Source organism: Daphnia magna, linkage group LG7 (assembly GCF_020631705.1).
Source record: "Daphnia magna isolate NIES linkage group LG7, ASM2063170v1.1, whole genome shotgun sequence".
Lineage (NCBI taxonomy): Eukaryota > Metazoa > Arthropoda > Branchiopoda > Diplostraca > Daphniidae > Daphnia > Daphnia magna.
This window is the reverse complement of record NC_059188.1, coordinates 11,058,854-11,083,162: the sequence shown is the minus strand read 5'-3', so window position 1 is coordinate 11,083,162 and position 24,309 is coordinate 11,058,854. Positions and strand designations below refer to the sequence as shown.

The 24,309-nt window shown below is 39.1% G+C and overlaps 6 protein-coding genes across 22 annotated transcripts; 3 read left to right on the top strand and 3 right to left on the bottom strand.

Annotated features, from left to right (window-relative positions):
- Positions 1-3,142: 3,142 nt before the first annotated feature.
- Positions 3,143-10,766, bottom strand: LOC116926282 (KRR1 small subunit processome component homolog). 14 transcript variants are annotated; one of them, XR_006649135.1, is made up of 10 exons: positions 10,625-10,766; positions 10,043-10,557; positions 9,416-9,974; positions 8,908-9,353; positions 5,673-5,774; positions 5,289-5,534; positions 5,097-5,214; positions 4,525-5,044; positions 3,710-4,437; positions 3,143-3,627 (listed from the first exon to the last, which is right to left on the bottom strand). XR_006649135.1 is itself a non-coding variant. In XM_045176440.1 (2 exons), the coding sequence occupies exons 1-2, from the start codon at positions 10,538-10,540 to the stop codon at positions 9,453-9,455; spliced, it is 1,020 nt and encodes a 339-aa protein (XP_045032375.1). In that variant the 5' UTR covers positions 10,541-10,694; the 3' UTR covers positions 9,411-9,452. The 14 variants fall into 14 exon arrangements, 1 of the variants encoding a protein (XP_045032375.1); XR_006649125.1 differs by having other exon boundaries at positions 3,710-3,824; positions 4,128-4,437; positions 10,043-10,694; XR_006649129.1 differs by having other exon boundaries at positions 3,143-3,621; positions 3,710-3,824; positions 4,128-4,437; positions 10,043-10,694.
- On the top strand, positions 6,033-9,410 carry LOC116926273 (polypeptide N-acetylgalactosaminyltransferase 2). Of its 2 annotated transcripts, none has more exons than XM_032933107.2 (12): positions 6,033-6,863; positions 6,946-7,169; positions 7,236-7,402; positions 7,457-7,564; positions 7,637-7,716; positions 7,803-7,978; positions 8,037-8,140; positions 8,235-8,336; positions 8,404-8,440; positions 8,503-8,583; positions 8,642-8,867; positions 8,929-9,410. In XM_032933107.2, exons 1-12 carry the CDS (start codon positions 6,780-6,782, stop codon positions 9,196-9,198), a joined length of 1,659 nt encoding a protein of 552 aa, XP_032788998.1. In that variant the 5' UTR covers positions 6,033-6,779; the 3' UTR covers positions 9,199-9,410. The 2 variants fall into 2 exon arrangements, with proteins under 2 accessions (XP_032788998.1, XP_032788997.1); XM_032933106.2 differs by having other exon boundaries at positions 6,075-6,863; positions 6,943-7,169.
- Positions 10,767-10,769: 3 nt separating the features above from the next.
- On the top strand, positions 10,770-12,378 carry LOC116926281. Its single transcript, XM_032933119.2, has 5 exons — positions 10,770-10,943; positions 11,194-11,331; positions 11,385-11,634; positions 11,713-11,898; positions 11,996-12,378. Exons 3-5 carry the CDS (start codon positions 11,592-11,594, stop codon positions 12,343-12,345), a joined length of 579 nt encoding a protein of 192 aa, XP_032789010.2. The 5' UTR covers positions 10,770-10,943; positions 11,194-11,331; positions 11,385-11,591; the 3' UTR covers positions 12,346-12,378.
- Positions 12,352-15,871, bottom strand: LOC116926269 (mannosyl-oligosaccharide 1,2-alpha-mannosidase IA). Of its 2 annotated transcripts, none has more exons than XM_032933102.2 (7): positions 15,137-15,871; positions 14,936-15,074; positions 14,328-14,546; positions 14,074-14,253; positions 13,567-14,005; positions 13,107-13,507; positions 12,352-13,044 (listed from the first exon to the last, which is right to left on the bottom strand). In XM_032933102.2, the coding sequence occupies exons 1-7, from the start codon at positions 15,595-15,597 to the stop codon at positions 12,928-12,930; spliced, it is 1,956 nt and encodes a 651-aa protein (XP_032788993.2). In that variant the 5' UTR covers positions 15,598-15,871; the 3' UTR covers positions 12,352-12,927. The 2 variants fall into 2 exon arrangements, with proteins under 2 accessions (XP_032788993.2, XP_032788992.2); XM_032933101.2 differs by having other exon boundaries at positions 14,936-15,077; positions 15,137-15,870.
- Positions 15,872-16,312: 441 nt separating this feature from the next.
- LOC116926272 (pre-mRNA-processing factor 17) lies at positions 16,313-18,713 on the top strand. The gene is made up of 9 exons (XM_032933105.2): positions 16,313-16,552; positions 16,611-16,827; positions 16,888-17,129; positions 17,186-17,285; positions 17,348-17,562; positions 17,623-17,886; positions 17,954-18,087; positions 18,152-18,373; positions 18,470-18,713. The coding sequence occupies exons 1-9, from the start codon at positions 16,400-16,402 to the stop codon at positions 18,645-18,647; spliced, it is 1,725 nt and encodes a 574-aa protein (XP_032788996.1). The 5' UTR covers positions 16,313-16,399; the 3' UTR covers positions 18,648-18,713.
- Positions 18,714-18,745: 32 nt separating this feature from the next.
- On the bottom strand, positions 18,746-23,870 carry LOC116926267 (active breakpoint cluster region-related protein). 2 transcript variants are annotated; one of them, XM_032933097.2, is made up of 15 exons: positions 23,060-23,870; positions 22,956-22,991; positions 22,686-22,891; positions 22,434-22,617; positions 22,124-22,373; positions 21,822-22,058; positions 21,606-21,764; positions 21,266-21,492; positions 20,705-21,120; positions 20,433-20,632; positions 20,151-20,360; positions 19,938-20,085; positions 19,753-19,880; positions 19,544-19,692; positions 18,746-19,457 (listed from the first exon to the last, which is right to left on the bottom strand). In XM_032933097.2, exons 1-15 carry the CDS (start codon positions 23,728-23,730, stop codon positions 19,241-19,243), a joined length of 3,438 nt encoding a protein of 1,145 aa, XP_032788988.2. In that variant the 5' UTR covers positions 23,731-23,870; the 3' UTR covers positions 18,746-19,240. The 2 variants fall into 2 exon arrangements, with proteins under 2 accessions (XP_032788988.2, XP_045032373.1); XM_045176438.1 differs by having other exon boundaries at positions 19,753-19,871.
- Positions 23,871-24,309: the final 439 nt, after the last annotated feature.

Genomic DNA, 24,309 nt, shown 5'->3' with positions numbered 1-24,309 from the left:
AATTGATAATTCTAGGGAATTGAAAGATATTGCACTCGTGAAAACTGTTGTTGAATCTTTTCATCACAAAAACTCTTCATTTGCCTTTCATAGTTATATAATAGTTGTCTAACTTGTGGCAACCAATTGCGGCACTGCTTGTGTTAACTGCAGCTAGTTGGATTTATAGTCTGTGAAAGGAAAATTTATACAAGCTTTATGAAACTATAAATAGCAAACCTGTGTATCCTTGAATATAAGTTAAGGTGTGATCAATTGAAAATAGATTAGTAGTTAGGTCACAGTTAATAAATTTGATTCCACTTATATTCTTGCTTTTGGTTGATATATACCATTCTCATGTGTAGTTTAGTTTAGTAAAATGGCAGCTCTTCACATGCCACATCAAACAGTCTGCAAAGGGAATAATATGGCATCTGTTTACCTTGGAAATTTCCATTTAACAATATAATTCTAAATGTGTATAGCCTATGTGTATTTATACCAAAATGTACTCATAGCTTAAATGAAATAGCGAAACAGTGAGTACACTAATGCGACTCATGGCTCTGTGGTTGAGCATCGGCGAGGCATGCTATGAAGTAAAGGTTCGATTCCTTACAGAGTCTAGATAAAATTAATTATGAAATATTACGATAAAAATTGGATCTTAGTACGGCACTTTCAAATAGTGTTAATATAAATAAACCAAGTCGATAGAAAGTTGTGACAGAAATTAGAATCAAATGACTTAGTTTGTATGGGCTAACATGTAATTCCGCGTACTTGAACGAAGTTTCAAATCAACATAGACATTTCAGATTAATCGTAATAGGACAAGTACATTACACAAGAAAAAATACAAATCAAAATATCAGAACAAGAAAACATTTTTGAAAAATTTGTTTTAAGAATTTTGTATTGATATATAACCTTTATTACCAAGGTAGGGGTAAACCCTGCCTTAATTGAACCGAGCCCCCGGGGAGATTACCCGGGAGTGGCTAAGAGAAGCCGGAAAAGGATGGAAGGTTTCGGACAAGTTTTTACGTGAGCGATTAACCGTTAATTCGGATTTGTGGGTAGCCTCTTCGCCCTCCAATGATATCTCAGAACTTGAGGACCCCCACGTCCCCTTTCCGGACAGCGCACTCACAACCTTTACTGCTGATCACAGTAGGGGCATGACCCCCTACGGGCTTATTACGAGTCAAGGGGAAACGGGGCCACAGAAAAGAAGGGAGCCCAGATATGCACTTCAATTTATAAAAATAACTTATTTTTTATACATTTTATCTTCGAGACGAATCAGCGCCTAAAGGTAACGTGAAGGTACCATTCTTTGAAATTTCCTCATGGGCTTCCAATCGTTATCATTTTAAAATCTCGTTCAAATATGTACCTCGTTTGATTCAGTATGATTATTAACCTATGTAAAAGAAACGAAACACGAATCAACATATTAACGTTTGCCTATCAATATATATTCAATAAAGATTCGTGCCATCCTACCTCTCGTTCTGGGGAACTGACAGTATTCATTGTATTTAGCTTATGGTTTAACATAACATAGTCCGTTGCATTCTGCTCACCAGATATCCTTGGATTCACTCATCTTGCACGGAAATCATCGAGTCGGCATTTAGTCAATTACTTTCCTCTTTAACACTCTGTTGAAATATGCGTAGCTGGATGGTAAGTTGCCAGACAACGCAGGATGTCTCATGCGTTAGATATGATTGGATGCGGATGATTCCATGAAAAGGAGACCCTCTTCCGCTTTGACTTTGCAAATTGATATAGCCTAGAGATAATGATTATTTATCAAATTTTTCTATTAAAACTTTAAGATTAAAGTTTTGTGAAGCACAATGTTATTTAATTACGTGACCTATTACGTCGAGGAAGTGAACACCGTTCCGACTGAGCGCTAAAATATATTCAGATCGCTCGGCAGGATCTGCATGGCATCGGATGTCGAAGAAACTCTAACCAAAAAGCCACCTCTTTTAAATGCTTCTGCAAACAACACAATAAGTTGCATTTTATTAGTTGTAATCATCGGTTTACAGGAAGAAAAAACCAACAGACCTTAACTTGAGCTTTGGCATGAGATGGTTCAAAACGTTCAATCTCATTTCAGGAGCTCTGCTTCAGAGTGACACACTGTAAGGTCAGATGTCACAAACAGAGAGAGCCAGTTTCAGTAACAGACACATGATTTCTTTCACAGTTTGGTACAATCCAGTTTGGTACAAGCCAGACTATGGTTCTTCTCCTATCTGTATGGTCATATGAGTGATCAAAGTGTGATATTTTAATAAGTCCATATCCCAAAAGAATTTTCATTCATCAAAACCAAAAATAAAACAACAAAGAAACTTTTGTTAAAACGAAATTTGAGGGAAATCACTGTGACCATAACAATGACATATTTTGAACTATCTTTACCTTTCCTTCTGGGGAATTGATGGTATTCATTGATGGTATTCAATTGATTGTACTCTACTAATAATTTGAAAGGTGATGACATAGTCCCATTTACATCCTGGTCCTGTCGCAATCAAGTGGATTTTAACATTCATCTTGAATGAAAATTATCTAATAAACTTTCAATTTTAACAAATTTAGTTAAAAAATATTTCACTTCATTCAACTATAATCTCGAAACTTCTCTTTAACTGATCCTACCAAAAACATTTCCATTATCCATTACGTAATGAATACCGAAACGCCATTTGACACCTACTGACTATGCCATTGATTAACAATGGTAGGTTCTGCACTGCCATCTAGTGACTATCTACCTTCCAGCAATACGTTTAGTTCAAAAACTACAAGACTAATGGAAAAATAAATTTGATTTCAGAGATTTTCATTCATTTCTGAATCGAAATCATGCATTTTAAGCAAAATTTCAAATTTGGCCAAAAATGAAAAAGTGGGAAGGGCCTTCCCACTTTTGTCAAAATCGGCAAAAAACGACATCTCTTGAAATTCTCCAAAAACCACACGGCATAATCGAAATTGAATGCTGATTTCGATTTAGTCATTAGTTTTCTCGTTAAACCAGCCGTTTTAAAAATTAACGAAAACAGTGCTGTTAGCGCACCTACTTAATTTATGGTTTGTAACGTATAAATAAAAAACAATAAGACCAATAGAAAAATAAACCAGGTTTTCGTGATTTTTATTGAATTCTGAATCGAATTCATGTATTTTAAGCAAAATTTGAAATTTGGCAAAAAATGAAAAGTGGGAAGGGGATCGTGCGGAGATCATTTGTCTAAGCAACGTTCGTAAATCAAATTATTCCCACTTCGTTGTCCCGGGTGTTTTCGCGGTCCGGTCATACAAGACCCTGGAAATTCCTGGAACAGTTAAGACGGCTTCAACCATCTTGTCTACAACCTAAGGAAAGGAAAACCTAGGGAAGAGTCTTAATACTGTGTAGTTCTATGTTCAATAACAGTTTAGCTAATATACATATTTGTCATAGACTTGCATGTTGAAGCAAACCAAAATTACTATTGATAGGCTATTTCAAGATTGTTTACATGAAGCCGCCATTGTGCAGATCAGCACCACGAGCAGATTTTTTCCACTGCCTTTTTTTGTTCACTGCAGGGCTGCGGATAAGAACTGCACCTTAAGATATAAAAACATTGTCTGACGGCAAATATAAACTGAAAAAAATAACATGCAAATCAGCAAATAGACTGTACTGTACCATCCAAATGACGTCTATTGATAATCAATCTTCAAGCCGTTCAGTTGAATCTCGCGCCTCGCCTGACGCCTCCTCCTATTTCATAGCAATCTCATTGATTGCAGAGATGTCATCTCTAAGATAGGACCTTGTTTCTTTAACTGTTTCCGTAAAATATTACGCTATACTAAATTGTCACCGCTTTACGGCCTCCCCAACGCTATTGCTTGCCAAAGGAATAAGACTTAACGTCTAAATCTGAGACAGCGGCTACATTCACTTAACATGCAAAAGCCCATGTTACGAAAGGCTTGCTCAAGTACTACCTGATAAGTCACCAGCTAGTAATTCATCTACGCTGACGCGCATTGACTTTCTGACTTAAGTAATATACCTAGCAGGAATTATGGTGTGAAATAGCAGTTGAGCATTTACTTACACTGACGATGTTGTAGAATCTTCTGAAATTTGCTAACCATCTAATTGCTGGCTCCGAAATTTGATATTTCTAGCAGAGTTGCATAATGTCTTGCTTGTTTTTGTAACATGGGTCCTGTAACTCGGAGACCGCTGGCTGTCTGCTGTTGATACCAATCGTGAACAGATCGGTTTATATGTTCGTTACGTGAGCGTCGAAAACGCTTGCGGGCGTCAATCGAAGGATTATTGCGACCCATAACCTCCCATTCGTGGATGTATCGCTCCTTTTGCGTCAAAGTGTTGAGAATCTGCGTTTTGCCACAGCCAAACTGCGTGGCCAACAAAAATTTTTAAAAATTATTATTTTAAAACTGCAGAAATTTTTTCATAATATATTATTTTTTAAAAATTATTACCTGTCGCATTGACTTCCCCATTTGCCGGGCTTCGATCACTTTAATCCGTTCTGCAAGAGACAATCTTAAGCGAGTCTTCGGTGAAGTTGATGTCAGCTTGAAACGAGATTGCTAAGCAGTGTAAGCCATCGTGACTTTGTTACCTTCCTTTTTTCAAACAAATTCTTGCGATTAGAAAAAGCGCACTGGAGCAACTGTAACCTCCTCACTTCACAAGTACGAATACCGGACAATTGTACATAAGATTGCGATGCACAATGTCTAATAGTCAAGTCATCGTGCAACTACACTAAAGTTTTAAGAGTGCGGTCACATATCTTGTAAAACTAAAAGGCGGAGCACTGTTCGACGGGTGAAGGAGTATGATTGCCCTCTAGCCGTTTTAGTGTAGACCGAGACGTGTTATCGTGCAGCTAAATAATAATACCTCTCAAGGTCTTTGAACTGAAATCCAAATCCGTCCTTCGAAAAGTCGTCCACACTCGCTGTCTGATTTCAAGGTTGAGGAATAAATTTTCGTCTACAGATTGAAAAATGTAATTGTGTTAGTCTTTATAAGGAACAGTCTATACCATCCAACATTGTTGTCAAACATGTCCGATTTGAAACACATGATAGCAGCATAAAAAATCAGGTTCTGTTGGTTTTTGTTATTGATGTTAGATGATTTAGTTGATGCCATTTTCTGATCTTTTGTCATGGTAAAATGCACAATAGCCAATTAAATGTTAATCTGTTTTAAATCTATCCCAGTATTTAATTACCAACTTTAACTTCAAATCGATGGCTGGAATTGGATCACACAGAATACAAACGATTTGTTAGTCGTTCTATAAACACAAATATGTTTCATCAGCAGTCTGGCATTGCATCACATGGGTGCAACACAATTCCATGAAAATTTTCTACTTGTGATAGTTCTATCGCCTTTGGGAAGCCCCACTTTTACTTGAAATTTCACATCCTTCTATTCCGCAAGCAAAATTCCCTGTTTTTATGAGGTACAGAAGCTTAAGAGAAGAGCAACAATGGGAAGAACAAAAAGTAATAATAAAGATGATTAGTGGCGATCACATTGACTATTATGGCCAAGCAGAAATGCCAGCCATGAAAGAAATAGTAATAACAATTGGGAGTTGGTTTATCACCTGACAGACAGAGATGAAAGATAACGCCTCTCCACTTTTCGATACCGCTTCTTGCTGATAACCATGCGTGATTAGGCTACTCTCCTTAGCACTTCTGAATTTCTAAATTCCAAACGTAAAATTGAACCAGTTAAATGAAAAACTAGTTTAACAGCCATTAAGTTGACCAATGAAATTTTAAAAAGTGTTTCGCGGAAGACAATGAAGTTCCTACGCGCTATTTCTTGAGGATGGAATAATTTGTGATACCTTAGGGCAATATTAGCGCGGGAACAGCACAGTAGGCTGGAATTTAGGAATTGGGAACACGCATTCTTATAGACGTTCCCATGTCTTATATGTTTGTGCTCCATTTGTAATGAAAGAGAGTAACACATGCAATCTCATTTTTTTTTTTACTGGTGGGCTTAAAACTTAAAGTTGACGGCTTACAAAAGGCTCGTCACATGACCGCTTTTTTCATCCTGGTTGTCACAAGTTTCACAGGTAAATTACATGATCCCCCTTTTTCCGGTCAACTTATTTGCCTAACCTACCTTAAAAACGATTGCTTTTTCTAAAGTAACTAGCATGTCATAGCCTGTCATTTAGGAAAACCGTAGTTAATGCATGTGATGGACTACTGGGCTCATTAAGCCTGCATTCGCTAGAAGCTAAATTGGAATAAGTCATGTGACGGCCGGAGTGCAGTGAATGCACTGAGTTTTAAACCCCATTATTTACATTCTAGGAAACTAGTAACTAGACTACTTTTTTTTTAAGGGTACGTAGCTTCAGAAGTCTTCTGAGAGAAATTCGTAGTAGTTTTCTACAATGCAGCTAGGAGCGCAGCAGTCAAATGTCAAACAGTAAAATATATTTATTTCGATGTTGTTGCTATGAAGTGAACGCGGAACCCAAAAAGTGTGTTAAGAGATTTCGACCCGTACATGGAAAGCGTGTCTTTTAGTCAGTTTGCCGTTCCTCGAAAGAAAACCTGCACGAGAAACTTACAAGGGAATAGAAATTACTTGGCTTTAGTCCAACAACGTTCATTCGGTTTCTAGACCCTGCGCTAAAAGGATGGTCTTGCAATCCCCAGCAAAACGTCAGTGATATCGATCCGGAATGAAACGTAAATACAAACTGCTAGTCTATTCCCTGTTATGGGTTTTTGTCATAGGCTTGTTTGTTTGCATGGTGGGAAATAAGGTAAGTTGGAATGTACTTAAATCTATACAGGAGTTATGGAGAAAAAAACATGTAGCTTTTTTTATTTTTTTTCATTTAGAAGGATGTTGGAAATAAGGCTCTTCGGCTAAAGCTGAAAAAGGATGAACTGGCTTCCATAGACCTAACTGTTTTCAATTCATCTTTGGCATATTTCAACGAAAAAGCATACATTTCTAAAGGCAGACTGAAACCTGGAGAAGATGCTTATCATAATAATAAATTCAACCAAGAAGCTAGTGATGTGTTGGAGTCTAATCGTGTTATCCCAGATTACCGCCATAGAAAGTGAGTGGATAACCTCATTTAAAATCAGTGAAGTGTAACAAATTATTTTTGGAAAATATTTTTCAGATGCCTTGATTTAGAATTTCCCAAGGATTTACCTTCAACTAGTGTTATCATAACCTTTCACAATGAAGCTAGGTCAACATTACTTCGCACAATTGTCAGTGTGCTTAATAGGAGCCCACCACATTTAATCAAGGAAATTATTCTTGTTGATGATTTCAGCAATGATGGTACAGAAAATGTAAATTTTTAGTTTAAATTATTTCTAATAACCGAAGTTTTAGCTAGTGACGGAAGAGAACTGGTCCAAATAGAGAAGGTGATATTGGTGCGAAATTTGAAACGCGAAGGCCTAGTCAGATCTCGCGTCAAAGGCGCTGAAGTTGCAACAGGTAAAAGAAAAATCCTCTTTATATCTCGTAACATGCAACTCTTATTACCATTTCTTCTTATTTTGTTTAAAGGGGAGTTCCTAACTTTTTTAGATTCACATTGCGAGTGCAACGATGGATGGCTAGAACCCCTTTTAGCTCGTGTAGCCGAGGTATTTCGTATTTTTTGGCACAAACATTTATTTATATATTATTAACACATATTTTTACATTAATTTTGTTGAATTTAAACCCAAAGGATCGAACGAGAATTGTTTGCCCTGTCATTGATGTAATAGCAATGGATAGTTTTCAGTATATTGCAGCTTCGACTGAACTCCGAGGAGGGTTCGATTGGAATCTAGTTTTTAAATGGGAGCTATTGCCGGGGGAAGAGAAAGCTCGCAGGAAGAACGACCCGACTGTACCGATTAGGTAACACATTTTCCGTACGTTATTCATTCATCTAATACTATATAATGAAATTCAATAGAACCCCCATGATTGCTGGTGGATTATTCGTCATTGACCGCAAATATTTTCACAAGCTAGGTGCCTACGACCTTCAAATGGATATCTGGGGAGGCGAGAATCTCGGTAGGTGAAACTCAATGTTAAAGATCGTTGAATTACGTTTGAGCTTAATACCAGTGTGTGATCCTTTCACTGTTTATGGTTTGATCACGAACAGAGATTTCATTCCGCACTTGGCAATGTGGTGGTCGCTTGGAAATCGTTCCTTGCAGCAGAGTAGGCCATGTTTTTCGTAAACAACACCCATACTCTTTTCCAGGTTAATTCACAACAACAACAAACTGTAATTTAAAAAAACCACTAAAAAATAAATTGTTCATCCCTAGGTGGTTCCGGAACGATCTTTGCCCGGAACACTCGCAGGTAGCAAGGCACTAAAACAAAACATCTGCTTTGATGAGTTTCAAAGTTCATTTAACAAATAGGGCGGCGGAGGTTTGGATGGACGAGTACAAAAAGTACTACTTTGCTGCCGTGCCAATGGCCAGAACCGTGTCGTTCGGAAAGTAATACTACGTGTTAAACACCATTACATTCTCAGTACTCTTAATGAAATATTCACAGCATCACCGACCGCCTCGCACTTCGCGAGAGTTTGGATTGCAAACCCTTCAAGTGGTACGTTGAAAACGTATACCCCGAGCTATTGAAGCACTTGCCTACAGTGCGCGACCCAAGTGGTACTAACTCAGGTGCCATAAAATATAAATCACTGTGTTTCGACACCTACGGCCGAGGTGCCGGCAGCCATATTGGCCTATATGCATGCCATATGACGGGTGGCAATCAGGTACAAGTCAAAAGAAAAGATTAATTTAAGACTGACTTACATACATTGTCTGGGTCCGCAGGCATGGCTGTACCTTGCTGGTCGATTACGCCATGGCTCTTGGTGTCTGGCGCCGCCTACCCCAGCATATGTTGGAGCCCAAGTAATCACATTGCCCTGCAGCTCCAGCAACGATCAGCTTTGGGACAAACTGGAAAGGGGCCAGCTGCGTGGTGTTACCGTCATTCACAGACTCTCCAATCTATGTCTTGACGCACGAAATGCTCAAGAGATTACCGTACAGGAATGCAATCCGCAGCTAGATACCCAAGAGTTCATATTCACTCGCTGAGAATCAATCTTTTCATTTATGGCAAAACGAGATCCATAGACTTCTCTCTGTCGTACGCAACCATCGCAAATGATCCTGCTGAAAATCAACAACGTTCTAGTCATAGACATATGGAGCAGCGTCTTCAATGATGGAGCTTGAAATTTGTGCCAGACCTTATAAATTTACCTTTTTACATACTCTTGACTATGAATACAATTATAGTGCCATTATTTACCGTTTATATTTCAGTCAGTTGGGAATCTCGATAAGTTTTACACACGTTTACGTTTCGTTTGGCTTTTTCGAATTTTATTTTTTAGCTCTTCCACGTTGATGTCAGAAGCCGTGGCAGATTTGGTTCCAGACGAGCTTGGTTCCTCCGGGGGTATAAAAGCACTTTCTCGTCGTTCTTTTCTTCGATTTTCTGCCTGATCTTGTTTTTCCTGGTTTTCATGCTTTTTGCGATGTTTACGCTGATCTTCTTTTAAGAAATACTCGCCGGTAGCCAGTAATTTGTCGACTTTGCTTTCTGGTGGCGCCGGAGGGAATGGTGTGTATTCCTTCTTAGCGCGCTTTTTCGCAGGTTGCTTTCTCTTGCTGGTGTTCTTGTGTGGTATTGTGGGCAAGAAACGCTCCCAAGATTCATTCTTCAGTTTTTCATCCCTTGCTAGTTCTCTTTTTATCATAAGAGCCTTGATGTGGTAGATGGGATGAATATTTTCCATAGTATCTTCCACTACTCTTCGAACTTGTTGCAGTCCACGATATGGCCCAACAGCTGAAACAGTATTTCCCTTAAGTTTAAAGAAAAAAGTTTCAGAAGGTTAACTCTTTAAAAACTTCAAAGCTCATGTTTAAATACCTGAACAAGAATATAGCAACTTGTTAATAATTCCAAAGCTTTAAGTGTTGATCCATTAGGACCAATTAATCTTTGTCTTCTTTTCACAAAGCGATCTTTATTCTGGGTTTGAGTTCCAATCTTAATAATGTCACATGCAACATCATCACTCAGTACTTTGACTGCTTGTTCATAAGGGACACTTCGGGCAAGCAACTTAACCATGTCACGGGCCTTCAAGATGATGTAGGGATCCCATGTTTTTCTGCTGGTTTTAACAGTCATACTACCTTCAATAACATCTAATTCAGCTTTGATATTATGTTCACCTAGGGATTTCTGAACAAGAGGCCAACATTCTCTGAGGTAAACTTCTCTATATTTTGGGAAAAGTGTTGCAAATGAACTTTCCTCTAAAAGACCATGAGGATTGTGCTCTTGTTTGAATTCAGGTAACTTTATTTTCCATGCATTCACTACTGACTCAGGATTAACTTCTTCACTATTTGCGTCAGCCATATCGAAATCTCCGATCTCTAAATTGATGAACTGAAATTTAAAAGAAATCGTGCACTTGTCAAGAACACCACGTGCATATGCTACCCTTATTGAAGTGAATCACAAATTATCCGTTGATGTCGTATTGTCGTCTTGCGTCTACATTACTGCCACCATACGGACTGCCATGATAGCATGAATAAAGGAGCACGCACTATCTAGTATCTACATATCCCACTGGGGAGTGAAGAACAGAACAGCTCTGGGTCTGGGCAGAGTCATAGATTACAATCTTAGACCATTGTTTAGGCAACTTCCGTAAAAAAAAGCCCAACGAATTAATTTTTATTTAACTCTACCTTCTAGTGTTCAGCTTTGGAGGAATGAGGAATTCCAAAGAATTTCCTAACCCGTACTCTACACGGTACACCGTTCACCCTACGTCCATATCCATGCCCATAGCTCCATAGAGTCCATACCCCTTCTCTGAAAGCCGGAACCAGAGTAATAGAATACTATTACTGTACTATTACTGTATTCTATTACTCTGCCGGAACTGTTCTTTAATTTTGGACCCTTCTATCCTGCTCCTTTCGTTTTACTTCATGATTTTACTACGTTGCCGAGATGCCGACTTAAGTAAAGTTACCTTGCATTTGTTTTATTTTTTTCAGAATGCGTATTCTCGCGATTTCAGTGACAAAGCTCCATTTCCAATAGTAGGCCTACTCAAAAATCCTACGTCCAAAATCGTCAGTTGTACTTGTGAAGATGAGAATATATTATTTCAAACATCTGTTTTATCCCAATATGTATGAAGCATGAAATACACACGAAAAATGGCAACTAAAATATTTCTTTAAAGATTTAGAACCGTAATGACGACTGACATAAACTTGTCTTCTAGCCAACAACAATGAACTTCGACGGACTTGCCAAACGAAAAGGAACTATACATAGAAAGATATAAATGGGTCGTCACGAAAAAGAAATCCGGAATTTATCGCTGAGTTACCAACCCGCGTTTGTCCTTTGAGGCTGACAAGAAGTTCCACAGGTTTTCAGTACACTTATGGACAGTTGCAAAGATAAAATCAGGGAGCTGTACCTAAGCGGTTAGTGTTTTATTGTCTCTAGTTTTCAAAGATTCCCTCGTTTTTTTACGGATAACCTTTAATCCAAAAACCCTGCAGGTGACTGGCGAGGTATTGTTCAGCTCTTCGAAAACGGTTTTTGCGACGAGAAACTTCTCTGGTTTCAGCCGGACTTGGACGGAATAGATTTTCTGGAGAAAAGTCTAGCGACAGTCGGAGTAAAGGGAATATCTAGTATTGGTTGTGGCACTGGTCTGCTCGAATGGATCATTAATTCTTCAACAGGTACATAAGAAAGATAATGAACGTTATTCTTTCCTTGTAGAAAGCAGTAAAAAAACATCCAAAATTAGCACGAGAAAACGACTTAAATTTCGAGCAGGTCTGCCTATAATGGGCTACGAAATAGACCAAGGTTGGTGGGAAAGCAAATTTAGCCCTCCAAAATTTTGGAATGAAATTGAATGCATTAATCCCGCAATAATGCCACGGCTCGATCCTCAGTTTGCGTTGCTATTCTGTTACTTCAACAACTCGAAAGCCTTTGAAGCATACCTCGATAGCTTCACAGGTGACTGTGTGATTCTTATAGGTCCGGATGAGAAAAACAAGAATCGTTACTGTGATCCGCAGCCGTTCCAGTTGAAAGAGAGTGAAGGCTGGCGCATTCACGCAATCTGGCGAACTAAGTTCCTTGAAGCAATTGTTATATACAGAAAATGTGTTAACTAATACCTATTGTGATCATAAAGTTCTTTTTATTTATCCTCTCTGATTTTATGCCCATGCATATCGAATGATAAGATTACAAAAAGAAATTCAGTGGCGAAACAAAACTGCATTCATAGTGGAGCTTTGAATCAACCTGTTCTTGTCGTGTGTACAGGCGGCTTTAGAGATGGAACAAATAATGGTAATTACTAGAGGTGTCCTTAAATCGTCATTAACAACATTTTAAAGTGAATGAAAACATTATAAACGACGTAATCCGAATATTTCACAAATTTCCCTACAAATGATGCAAAATTGAAAAACTGCCCTAATGGTTTAACTGGATGAAGATGTGAAATAAGATTTAAATTGCAGATAGCATGACACTAAGCAACACTTGACTTTGTTAACGTAACAGCGTCATTTAAATGAACGGTGAAACAAATCCATTCCACGAACGGAGGAAAACAATTCCGAGTACACCTAGGGGTACCTTCCATTAGAACAGGTGTTACACACATGTCAGATTTCAAAACAATTATTGGAAACGGTGCTAGTTCTTTCTTAACTTCCGGATTTACAAAGACTCTGTTATATTCGTTTCTATATACCTCGATAGAGAGGATTAACCTTTTTTATCGGTAGAGGGTGAGCTTCCGTGTTGAACACCCATTCGTCAAGAGAAATCAATTCATCGTCGCTAAAGAGAAGATAGAGATACTGCAAATCGGAAATAAAAAGTTACTACACTGCCTTTTCGTAAATTTGAGATACTTGCTTACCTTTAACGTTTCAGCCAGGAAAAAACTTTGCTGGACGTCATCTTGTGTGGGTTCATCACTATAGACGTTCTTTAAGCCAGTATAACCTCCGTCGACCCGACAATGTTTCTCTAGAGCTTGCACAGCTTCCCATCCCCATTGCCTGTACCGTACATCGTGGGTTAACCTCCAAAGCACGAAGTAAGATTCAATAACTTCCGGTCGCAAGATGTAGTATTTTTCGTTGGATTTCAAGGCTTTCGCTTCAATGGCATCGGAAAAACGGAAAGCCTCAGGTCCAAGTTTGGTACTGCTCCGATCGTACGACTCATGGCAGGTGTGCGTTATAGCCTTTCCTAGTTCTATGTGTTTACTTTTCAAGGGTTCCTCTAAATGAGTACCTCCCAAGGCCAACATACCGCCTATGAGTAAATAGTATAATACAAAAAAAGTACGATAGACACACAATATTCACACCCACCTGAAAAACACGCCAGGTGGTCCATTTTGTGTTCCAGTCGATTAAACTTCATTTCGGCAAAGTAAGTTAGACCGCCATTTGACTTCTGGATCAACTTCCCCACTGCGGTATCCATAGCATCGACATACATTTGTTTGGCCTCGTCATTCGTTTTAGCGCTCTGCAGCCACGATTTCAATAAGTATTCGTAAAACGAATCTCCTAATGCGCCCATAGAAATATGTTGTTGTCCCCAGCGTCCGGTCTTCGGATTAAGATAATTGGGATAAAGCCCGTCAGGTCTATCCTGTTTCTTGATAACCTGTATAATTTTCTCAATTTTTTGCCGAAAAACTGGATTGCCAGTCACATCTGACAAATAGTTAAACTCTAAACTCATTGTCCCGAATTCGGAAAGGATACTGGAACCACTACTGGCCCACGCGTAATTTTTACTCGTCTACCAACATGAAGGAAAAAGTTAGGCATTAGAGTTTGAAATCTATCATGACACGAAGTCAATCTTACCCCGGTACCGATATTAATCAATGCATGTGGTATACCCGTAAGCGTATTAAATGCCGGTAGTAGTTTCTCGGCGATATGTAGGGCTTTTTCCCGAAACATTGAATCGCCGGTTATGGCAAAGCATGACAGTAAGCCACCAACAAAACGAATATTAGTCTCGAAAACGGATAACTCCGATGACTATCAAAGACGAACAAATACAAAAGATTATCAGGTGGGAACAAGAGTAAAAATAACAATGTATGTGTGATTACCACTCCTGTCAAATTTAAATTTTCTTCCACCCAGTCTCGACCTCGCTTAAACTCGTCCATGAATCCCATGATGTAAAGGGTATCGAGACCATCGACGATTGAAGCTCCGAAGTTGCCCGACCCAAAAATTGATGCGCTATGGCCTTTGTGACTGATCGGCCGTAATTCATTTTTCCCCCAGGCGTACGTGGCGTAGTTGTCCCATGCATGCTTCATCATCTATTAAAAATTTTATTTCAATTATCTTTAGCCTAGCAATTATTAAATCTAGAGCTTTGTATTCAAAAATTTCACTCTAGTATCGTGACTAAGCCGAAACCTGGTATAACCCAGAGATTATCGGAAAGCTACTTCGGCTACCGTAAGATAATATTATATTCGGATTTCGACAAGGTTTAACATTTGACAAACAAGATTACTGCAACCTGTTTTCATCCGTGATAATTAATAAGATTACCAGGCTTCTCAACAAGGACATAGCAGCAGTAGGAAATGGACGATCAGAAAAAGAAAGTGCGCTACGAAAAAAAAAAAAAATAACTGCATATTTTTACTAAAATCTACAGAGACTTCCTTTGGATATATAAAATGCCAGAAACAATTTATACCTTTCGGACAGTTTCTCTTTTCGCCCTTATATCTGGTTCAAGATCGCCGCCACCCTGAACCATGGGCAACCGATTTTTCAGTTGATCACGAACGGTTACACTGCTTTCTCCCTTGATACCTCCATCTGGTTGGGTAGTACTGCTGCAATGAATATTAATGATCAACTTTAATGTACAAACTATAAATTGACATATTAGTACCCAGAAACACCAGTTTCACTTTTACTTGATGGAATCATTGGCTTTGGAAGAACTTTTAGTTGATTTTGCTCCAGCTCTAGTCTCTCTTCAGTTTCGATCTTGGCTCTTAGTCTGGCTTGATCTTCCAACAGATGAAAATCTGGCTTGTCAATTTGACCATGATGTTGTTGTGATTTTCCTTCATGAATATCATCTTTTGCTAATGGAGGTAGCTGTAGTATAAATTCAGGGCCAACTTTCTGAACATGTTCGTAGACCTTGTACACACTGTTTAGTGATGGTAAAGCAATTCCTGTGCGCAATTCAGGAAGAAAAAAAACTGTTCCAAAGCAGGCAACCACAAGTCCGAAACACACGAAACCCAATAAAACTCTCTCTTTTGAACGGCATAGCTTGTTTAGAGATATCGGTAACTTGGTTGGTGACCTATGATAAGTAGGCAAAATGTTCTCGAGACCCATTTTGAAATGAGTTGCTCCCCAGAACAATTGCACAAGAATGAAACAGACAACGCACTATCACAAGTTTATGAATTTCCATCCAATCCAATTAAGAGGTCTGGTTCTGCCCGTTACAGGAGTCACCTAATTTCAATGTTCATCGTTTATTAAACTTTGCATCCAGCCTGCTGCCACCACCACTGTGTGATAGTTCTAAACGCTGTTGTGGCATAAACTAGCTGGCTGAGAAGAGAAAAGCAGACTGCTCGCCCTGCTGGCAGATACGGACTGGGCCATGCGACGGCTGTCACTTTTTTCCACACGCCATCTACATGACAAAAGAATCTAGATTTCGACCCCCTTGCAAATTATAGAAAGGCAACTCCCATGTCCCATCCTATCTGTAGCTTCCACGAAAAGATTCAAGTTGCATTCTAGATTTATTTATAAAGGAAAAAGAGTTTAAAACATATATATAGGCATGCTCTTTTTGTTGAAGTAACCTATCTATGCTTTTCTATGTGGTCGAATCGTAACTAACAGCAGGGGGCATGAAAGGCGAAAGCACGATTTAGTAGCGTAAATAAATATCCAAATTTCGAATGGAAAACTATGGAATCAATAAACGAAAAGAAAACCAAACCAGAGTCAATTTTATTTTATCTGCTAAATATTTATAATTTCCCTTCTTTCGCTTTCTTGGTGATGTAATCACTGGCAACTCTGCCTCTAACGTGTTGCTTGACATTTTGGTTGTATCTTTTCGCGGTTTGCAAATGAGATAGTCGAAAAAGTTTTGGCTTGTTTAATAAATAATATCGTAATGGCCTCCGTGGCAGCTTTGCGTGAATATGGAAGCAGTGATGATGATAGTGGAAGTGGAGAAGATTCTCATCTTAACCCCATTAATACGACTGAGTTAATTAACCAGAAGTTAATCGTTCCCGTAACGGCAGCACCCGACGTTTTACCAAATGCAAGTTTTAATTTTTACAAGATTATGTGAATTTGAATAACTGTGATGAACTTAATAGGAGGAATTAGATCCTTTGCGGCATGTAGATCCTTCTTCTAAAGAATTGCTCTATAATCCTAAAGCAGAAGAGCTCTTTGCCCCCACATTGGGACCTGATTGCCCGTTCAAAACAGGGCAACAAAGAGCACACAGGAATACAGTTGCAGGATTTGTTGAGCCAGCCCATCTAAGTGAATTCCAATTTGAGGCACAGCGTAAAACTTTTACCAGTTTCGGTAAGAATATGTTTTTCCTCAGATTTTGTTCCAACCGCTAAAAAATGACTGTGATTATAGGATATGCCCTAGATCCTACTGTTGGACTAGCTCAAAATGAAGGAAGTAGCTATGTTGGTGACATTGAGTCAGCTGAATCCTCCTCTGGTCGAACAGTCTTTGAGAATCCCAATAGACCTGATCCCAGCCGAGCCGGAGTGAAAAGGAAAATAGAAAAGAATGATGATTCTGCTGATTTAGAAGGATATAAAGGACCTTGGGCTCCATATGAAAATGAAAGCCGAAGCGCTAAACCCTCCGAGGTAAAACAGTATATCTTTTTACCAAAAATAGAAGAAATAAATATTTGTCTTTCTAGGCTGACAAAGAAGAACTTGATGCCTATCTGGCAAAAATGAAGAAAAGGGGTAAACCCAGGTACGAGGAAAAAGCAATCGAAGAAAAGACATCGCTGCACAGTAAGAAACCTCTTCGGTGTAACATATGCTTAAGAAAACTGAAATAATCATTATTTTTATAGTTGATGATCCCGTGGATTACCAAGGCCGGAACTTTTTACACGCACCTCACGACATAGGCATCAATTTGCGTTCGGACGCTCCACCTAATAAATGCTTCATCCCGAAAAAACAGATTCATGCTTGGGCAGGGCACAATAAAGGTGTAGCCCAGATCCGGTGGTTTCCTAAGACTGCTCATTTGCTCCTTTCCTGCAGCATGGACGGGAGAGTTAAGGTTTGTTGATGACTGCAATTTACCATTTTAAAAGTTGCTTTTGAATATTTCACTTATTAGATCTGGGAAGTATACAAGGACAGAAGATGCGTTCGTACTTATTTTGGTCATCGCCAAGCTGTCAGAGATATAAGCTTCAACAATTCCGGCGAAAAATTCCTTTCTGCAGCGTATGATCGTTACATTAAACTGTGGGATACCGAAACAGGACAGGTTATTTCTCGATTTACAAACAAAAAAGTTCCCTACTGCGTCAAGTTCAACCCTGAAGAAGATAAGCAACATCTTTTCGTGGCCGGGATGGCAGATAAAAAAATTGTCTGCGTAAGTTGTTAACAGCTTATCGTTTCCATTTTACTCCCAAGTCCTTACCTATTTCGTATTTACATAGTGGGACACTCGTACTGGAGAAGCTGTACAGGAATACGATCGCCATTTAGGTGCTGTAAACACAATCACTTTTGTAGATGAAAATCGTCGATTTGTGTCCACTTCTGACGATAAGAGTTTACGTGTGTGGGAATGGTGTGTTGAAATAGCGCAATAGGTACTGGAAACGAGTAAACATAGGAATTTTTTTTTTACCTAGGGATATTCCTGTGGACATGAAATATATAGCTGATCCCACGATGCATTCCATGCCTGCGGTTACACTGGCTCCAAATCTGAAATGGCTTGGATGCCAGAGCATGGACAACAAAATCGTCATTTACTCTGCGCTGAACCGCTTCAAACTCAACAGAAAGAAAACATTTAAAGGACACATGGTTGCCGGCTACGCATGTGGTCTAGATTTCTCTCCTGAAATGAGGTTCGTTGTTAACATCTTTGTCTTTTCGCTGCTGATATGTTTTTTGTTTTTTTGTTGTTGATGTTATCAAACTCAATTGGTTTTCGTTACTTGCAGCTATGTCATTTCTGGCGACGCGGATGGCAAAGTTTTCGTTTGGGATTGGAAAACAACTCGAGTGTTGGCCAGATGGAAAGCACATCAAGCAGTTTGTAGTTCCGTTTTATGGCATCCTCACGAGACATCAAAAATTGCTTCAGCTGGATGGGACGGGCTGATAAAGTTCTGGGACTAACAAGAATTCATGTGTCGTTTAACCAATTTAAAAGACGGACAAATTAATAAAGGCTTTTCTCTTCAATGTCTTGTGAATAACTCAAATTAGTACGAATGTTTAACATATACATATTAATGTACTGTACTGAACTAGGACATACAACAACGAAAAAAGACATTGTCTTGAACTCATCCGTTTTATGAAGGGCGGTTTTGCATGTAAATGCTGTAGTATACCGCGATTATTATATCACAACTCTACGAACACACAACAAAACGCACCAAAAATATAACCCTTTGAATTATACCAAAAATTTTACGTAACTCTAAGACACTTAAACTACGACTTTGTTATCATGGCAACATGTTTTGTATAAGAAATGGTCAGCTCTGGATTAAGATCTAAAATGTAACACATCTCATCGATGTTTTCGTAGGCAATATAACCGAAGATAAAATATTGCATCTTATTGACTTAATTAACAGAATAATGGTCCCTGTTATTTCTAGTTTCTAAAGTGAGAATCATTAAGATTAGTTTCTTACTGAACGTGCGTGTGCCTCATAATTGATCCGAGAAGGACGTATGTTGGGAAGCTGAAGTAAAATACATCAGGCAGTCGGGAACTGAATGGGTAGTCGGCGCGCTCTTCTAAGCAAGAAGAAATGAAGTATTCCTGCTTGCGCCATCACATCAATAGTTCCCATTGCCAATTGGTCCAGACTATCAGGGGTATCGGAGGTAGGTGCTGGTCGCAACAACGTCGGTCCGAAAACAGTAGCTAGATTATGGAGAGACATCTTGTTTTTCACTTCTTTACTGTTGACACTAAAGGAAATAAAGACGAACGTTACCAATGGCATCGTAGCTAATGGCTTCAAGAACATAACAAATGACAACCAATTTAGACTTACCGAACCAAATGGTCCAATAAATACAAAATGACGGTTTGGTTCAACTGAGGTAACGAGGAGAATAGTATGGTCAGCGTTCTTGCGCCACCATCACTTGTAATATCCTCAACGCCACTCATGGAAGCTGCCACGTCTAATGTGCTAAACGCCTGAAATCGGAAAGAGAAATATTACTTTTTTTAATTTTACATTTCCAGTTAATTTCTAACCTGAAGAAAATGCGGATAAAGCCTGTCTGTGAATAGCGCTTCCGGTAGCTGACGTAAATACAATTTCAGCAAACCGCTCGTGGAATTTATATCAACGTCCTTTAGAATAGCTTCTGACTCTAGACCACCTTGGGAAAACCATTAGCATCATGCTAATAAAATCCAGTCTACTAAAGAGTACTTACGAGTATCGAACGTTTTGCGTAGCTTAGCGATGTCGGTAGCTAGACCTGACACTCTATATATGCCCAGCTCTTCTAGCCCTCTGCGCTCAACTTCACGGACACAGCAGGTGATAATGAGTGGTATACTTCGTTTCTCCCGATGACACACCTGCGATCAGGAGTTAATGGGCTAAACAAAATGTGTGATAGGTAGACGGTTTAACGCATTCTTACCTCTTCAATAGGAACGCCAAAAATGTTGGAGGACGTACCGCGCAATGCCGGCCGGCGTAAAGTTACATCGTGGGATATGTAACGGAAGCTTAAACACAAGGTTAGGTCATTATCAGGTGTAGCTTCTGCAGACGATAATCGAGTAGAAAACTGGTTAGTTAGCGGGATGTACTGCGGGCCATTTAAAGATTTTAACCATTGACCAGAGAGCTAAATACAAAAACCCAGAAATAAGAAACTTGGTTGTTAACTGTGCCATGGTGCACGAAATCTAATAGTTACCTCAAGCTCAGCTTTGCCACGTAAAATATGCGTTTGTTTTGCGTCTTCTTCGTACAATAAAATCCTCATTCCTCGCGCCCCTTCCAAATCAATATGAAAATCTTCCTCCCATCGAGGTTCCAAGCTTTTAACTGCCATCCTGGTTCGAGCTTTATGGAAGTAATGCCCATATGAGTCTAATTCGAATACCACATAAACATCTAAAGAGAAAGAAACTTGTAGACATAATAAAACATGCGCTGTTTAGGGGTTATTCCTCTTCAGAATCATACCGCAATGCTTTGATAATCCAAGAAGTGAGTGTACTACCACTTGTAGTTCTCCACCGATTGCCTGTACAGCTAAACTCTTCATAAGTCCAACAAGTGGCTCAACCGCTGTTCGGCAGGCTTTGATGTGGGTTTCTACCTCTTCTGGTTGTAGGTAAACAACAGGCAACCGCTCAATGTTCCTCCTCAGGGTTTCTGTTGCCTCTACCCACAATGTCCGTTCAAACTCCGAAGAAAGCAAGAAAGTGAATGACTGGCTTGATTTGCTGCATGCCCCTTTAGGTTTATAGGAGAATTTTAATGGAAGATTGGGCGAATCTAAAAGCAATTTAGCCTCTAAACAAGCCAACTTCTTCCGTTGCCTGTCTGATCCCGCTGACGAGCGCTCCAATTGCGTTCTTGCAGCGGCTGCCTGAGACCTGTGCAAAAAATCAATTTAGCAGCGCTAGAGAGATTTTAGTTAAGAATATCACGAGAAAATGTTTGGTAAGAAACCACAATCGATGTAACTGACAATATCCAACACACGGACCAGTTTCAGGATACTTTTCGGTGTGCACTAACCTTAAAGACGCGACGTTTGTTAATGCAGAAACATTCAATTTTGCCGCAGAATCATCCGTAGAAACAGAAACTTGGGCTAATGGAAGATACCATTTGATTTCCAAGTTACCCGCGTTTCCCTTATACTTGGTACAGACGATAAGGTCAGTAAAGAGGAAACAGTGTCGCTGTTTTCTCTTGCCATCCGGTTGAAGTTCCACCAAGAAGCCATTCTTCACCAAGTGTCTCTGCGTAAGTATACTTTAAATTACCGATCATCGAAAAATTATTGAAAAATCCGCTATCCAATTGAAATGGTACATTTTACTAACAAATTAAACTTTAAAGAACGACGAATTACGCTAGATTGGGTAACTGGATGATTTCTGGCAGTCTGGGCCGGAAATAAGGACTGAAGTTGATTTGTGCTGAATTCGCTAAGAAAAGTCTTCGTTATCAGCTGAACTTCTTGTAGCATTCCATATGCAGGTTCATCTGGCCCACTTACATCAAGCAAATCCTACAACGAAAATGTGTCACCAGCTTCAGTCGATAACCCTTTTACTAGTAAGTTTACTTGTATAACGGCAACATGGCGCTGGATACGAGCAACTGGCTTATGCAGTAGTTCATCTAGAGTTATCACCATCTGTTGGTTGCTTGACCTCAATTTTATGCGGCGAACCAAATCTGCGAATTGCGTTGAGTGTTGGCAAGCTCTCCTAGTTGTTTCTAAAGCCTCTTTGAAATTTGACAAAAAGATACCGTATTCGGGAAGGACGTTTTCAGAAAAGCTTTTTAGCAACTGAACAACCTAAAATGGATTGAATATTAAACATTTCTGGAAGATACAACATGCCGATAATTTTAAATGAATACCTGAATGAGGTTGGAATCGACGAGTTTTATGCTTTTAATATTCTGAAGAAATTCGGAATGATTGAAATGCAATTGAGGTATGTGGAAGAATATGCACGCAATTTCTTCCTTGGTCAAAACAGGTTGGGAACTCATCAAGGCAGCGGTCAAGGCTTTGCTATAATGTAGGACTACATTAAGAGCTCCTACATAGTTTTCTTCGCTATCAAAGAAATTCTGTAGAACAAGCTGCTGCTTAGCTGTTAAAGGTCTGCGACGTGAATATGGAATCAGCATCTTGCTAAAAGCAGAACACAAAACCAAATCTCACCGAGATAAATCCAAATCATCTAAGTTGGACAAATTAGCGTACAAACGACGCCGAAGGCTTCCTGTACTACTGCTATCATCAGATATAGTGCTGCTAAAGGACTTTAAAGTTCCATTCCTCTCTGCTTCAATTTCTCGATCATCAATTTCATCTGGTTTATCCAGTAGATAAATGTAATTTTCAGCTAAAGCAGTAAAATAGGAGACACATTAATAAATGTATGATTTGGAGGAAGGTATTTCATTAACTAACCATCAATGTAGCTAACATTTTCTTCTTGAGGGACAGAGTCATAGAAAGTATCTTCATCACATAACTCATTTGGCTGGCAAGGGGAAACTGGAGGAAGAGTAGTTTTTGAATTTTCAAATAAGGTAACATTCCGTAATACTGCTCCTTGATCAGAATCCATGTCTGTTATTGGTGTAAGTCTTTTCAGATCTCCATTTTCTGGTTCTCTATGATTAATAATTACAAAGACTTTTAAAGGCACTCCCCAATTTTTAGTTATTCATTTGTTACCTGTTTGGAAAGTTACTCAATACATTTTCTGGTTCCCTGTTTTTATAATAGTAATTTCTTTTTTTTTTAAGGTTTTCCTCATGTTACTTTTTAACCTGGATTACCTGCTAGGAAAATTACCCAATACATTTTCATAATCTGCTCTTGGATGTTTAACATTTTCGTAGCTTATCCGGCGTTTTGAACCTAAGTCAGCTGCAATTTCCGAAATGCTTTTAGCTGTAATAAGTGGAGGTGAAGCAGATGAAGCTCCATGTTTAGGGGTTGGTTTTGTTTGTAGCTGCTGAATTTGCTGCTTTGTCCAAGCTATCAAATCTTCTGGTTTAACTTTGGAGGGACTATCAGATGGGGTTGAAACACTTCTTGTATAGTGTTTCAAAGGCTTTGGAGGTGCTTTTGGTCTTTCCACTACCTGTTTTGATTGTTCTTGAGAATTTTCAAGTTTGTTAATAATGGAAATAACAGTGACAAAATCAGAATCTGAGGATGCTGTATGTGGCTTTTCTGTTGCTAAAGCCTGTGAAGTTAGTAAGCCTCCGGTCAAAGTTTCAGTAAGATTAGGTGATACTTGCTGTTTTCTGTTTTCGGCATTAGACAATACACTTTCAAGAAATTTCACGTAAAACTCTTCCTTACGAACTTCTGACTTCAAATAATCGAGGTTTTTCTTGTGTCTAAGAAGATTGGCACGGGTATCCTCTTCCCAAACGGTGGGTAAATCTTCTCCTGGAAATTCGAGTTTCCATGCTTTACAAAAATCACTAAACTCATTCATGATTCCTATCTTGTAGTTCTGTAATAGCGATTGCCTTCATGCTAAAGACAACATGGAAAATGAACAAGCACTGTCATTTTATCCCCAACAGGCAACAGCTAGTTGTCGCAAGCTTGCAACTTTCTCTGTTGATGCAATTTCGATTGTCGCTTGTTTGCATATTGGTTTTGCATTTCAACACCAGATGGCCGCGAACTTATGGGCGGGATTTATGTTAAGTAGGCGTGGTAGGTTAAAAGTTAATATTTTGGAATATTTAAATGTATCTTTGAAGTGTTTCAAGTTGAACATACGACTTCGTCAATAAGTTCCACCATTAAAATTCAAAATGCCATGACGACTTCCACCAATTCTATGATAAGCGGATAACATTTCTGCATTGGACAGTTTAGAAACGGAAAGCTGATAATGAAATCAATTACTGTCAACAGGGAATCATTTGTCACCAGACCGCGAATGCGTTCGACTGGACTATTAACATTATTCTCGCGACTGGTTCATGTCGCCGCCGCAAAGGACGGCGACAAACCGCCATAAATGGGTCGGCTGTGTTTAAAGGCCCCTTTACCGCCGATTCTG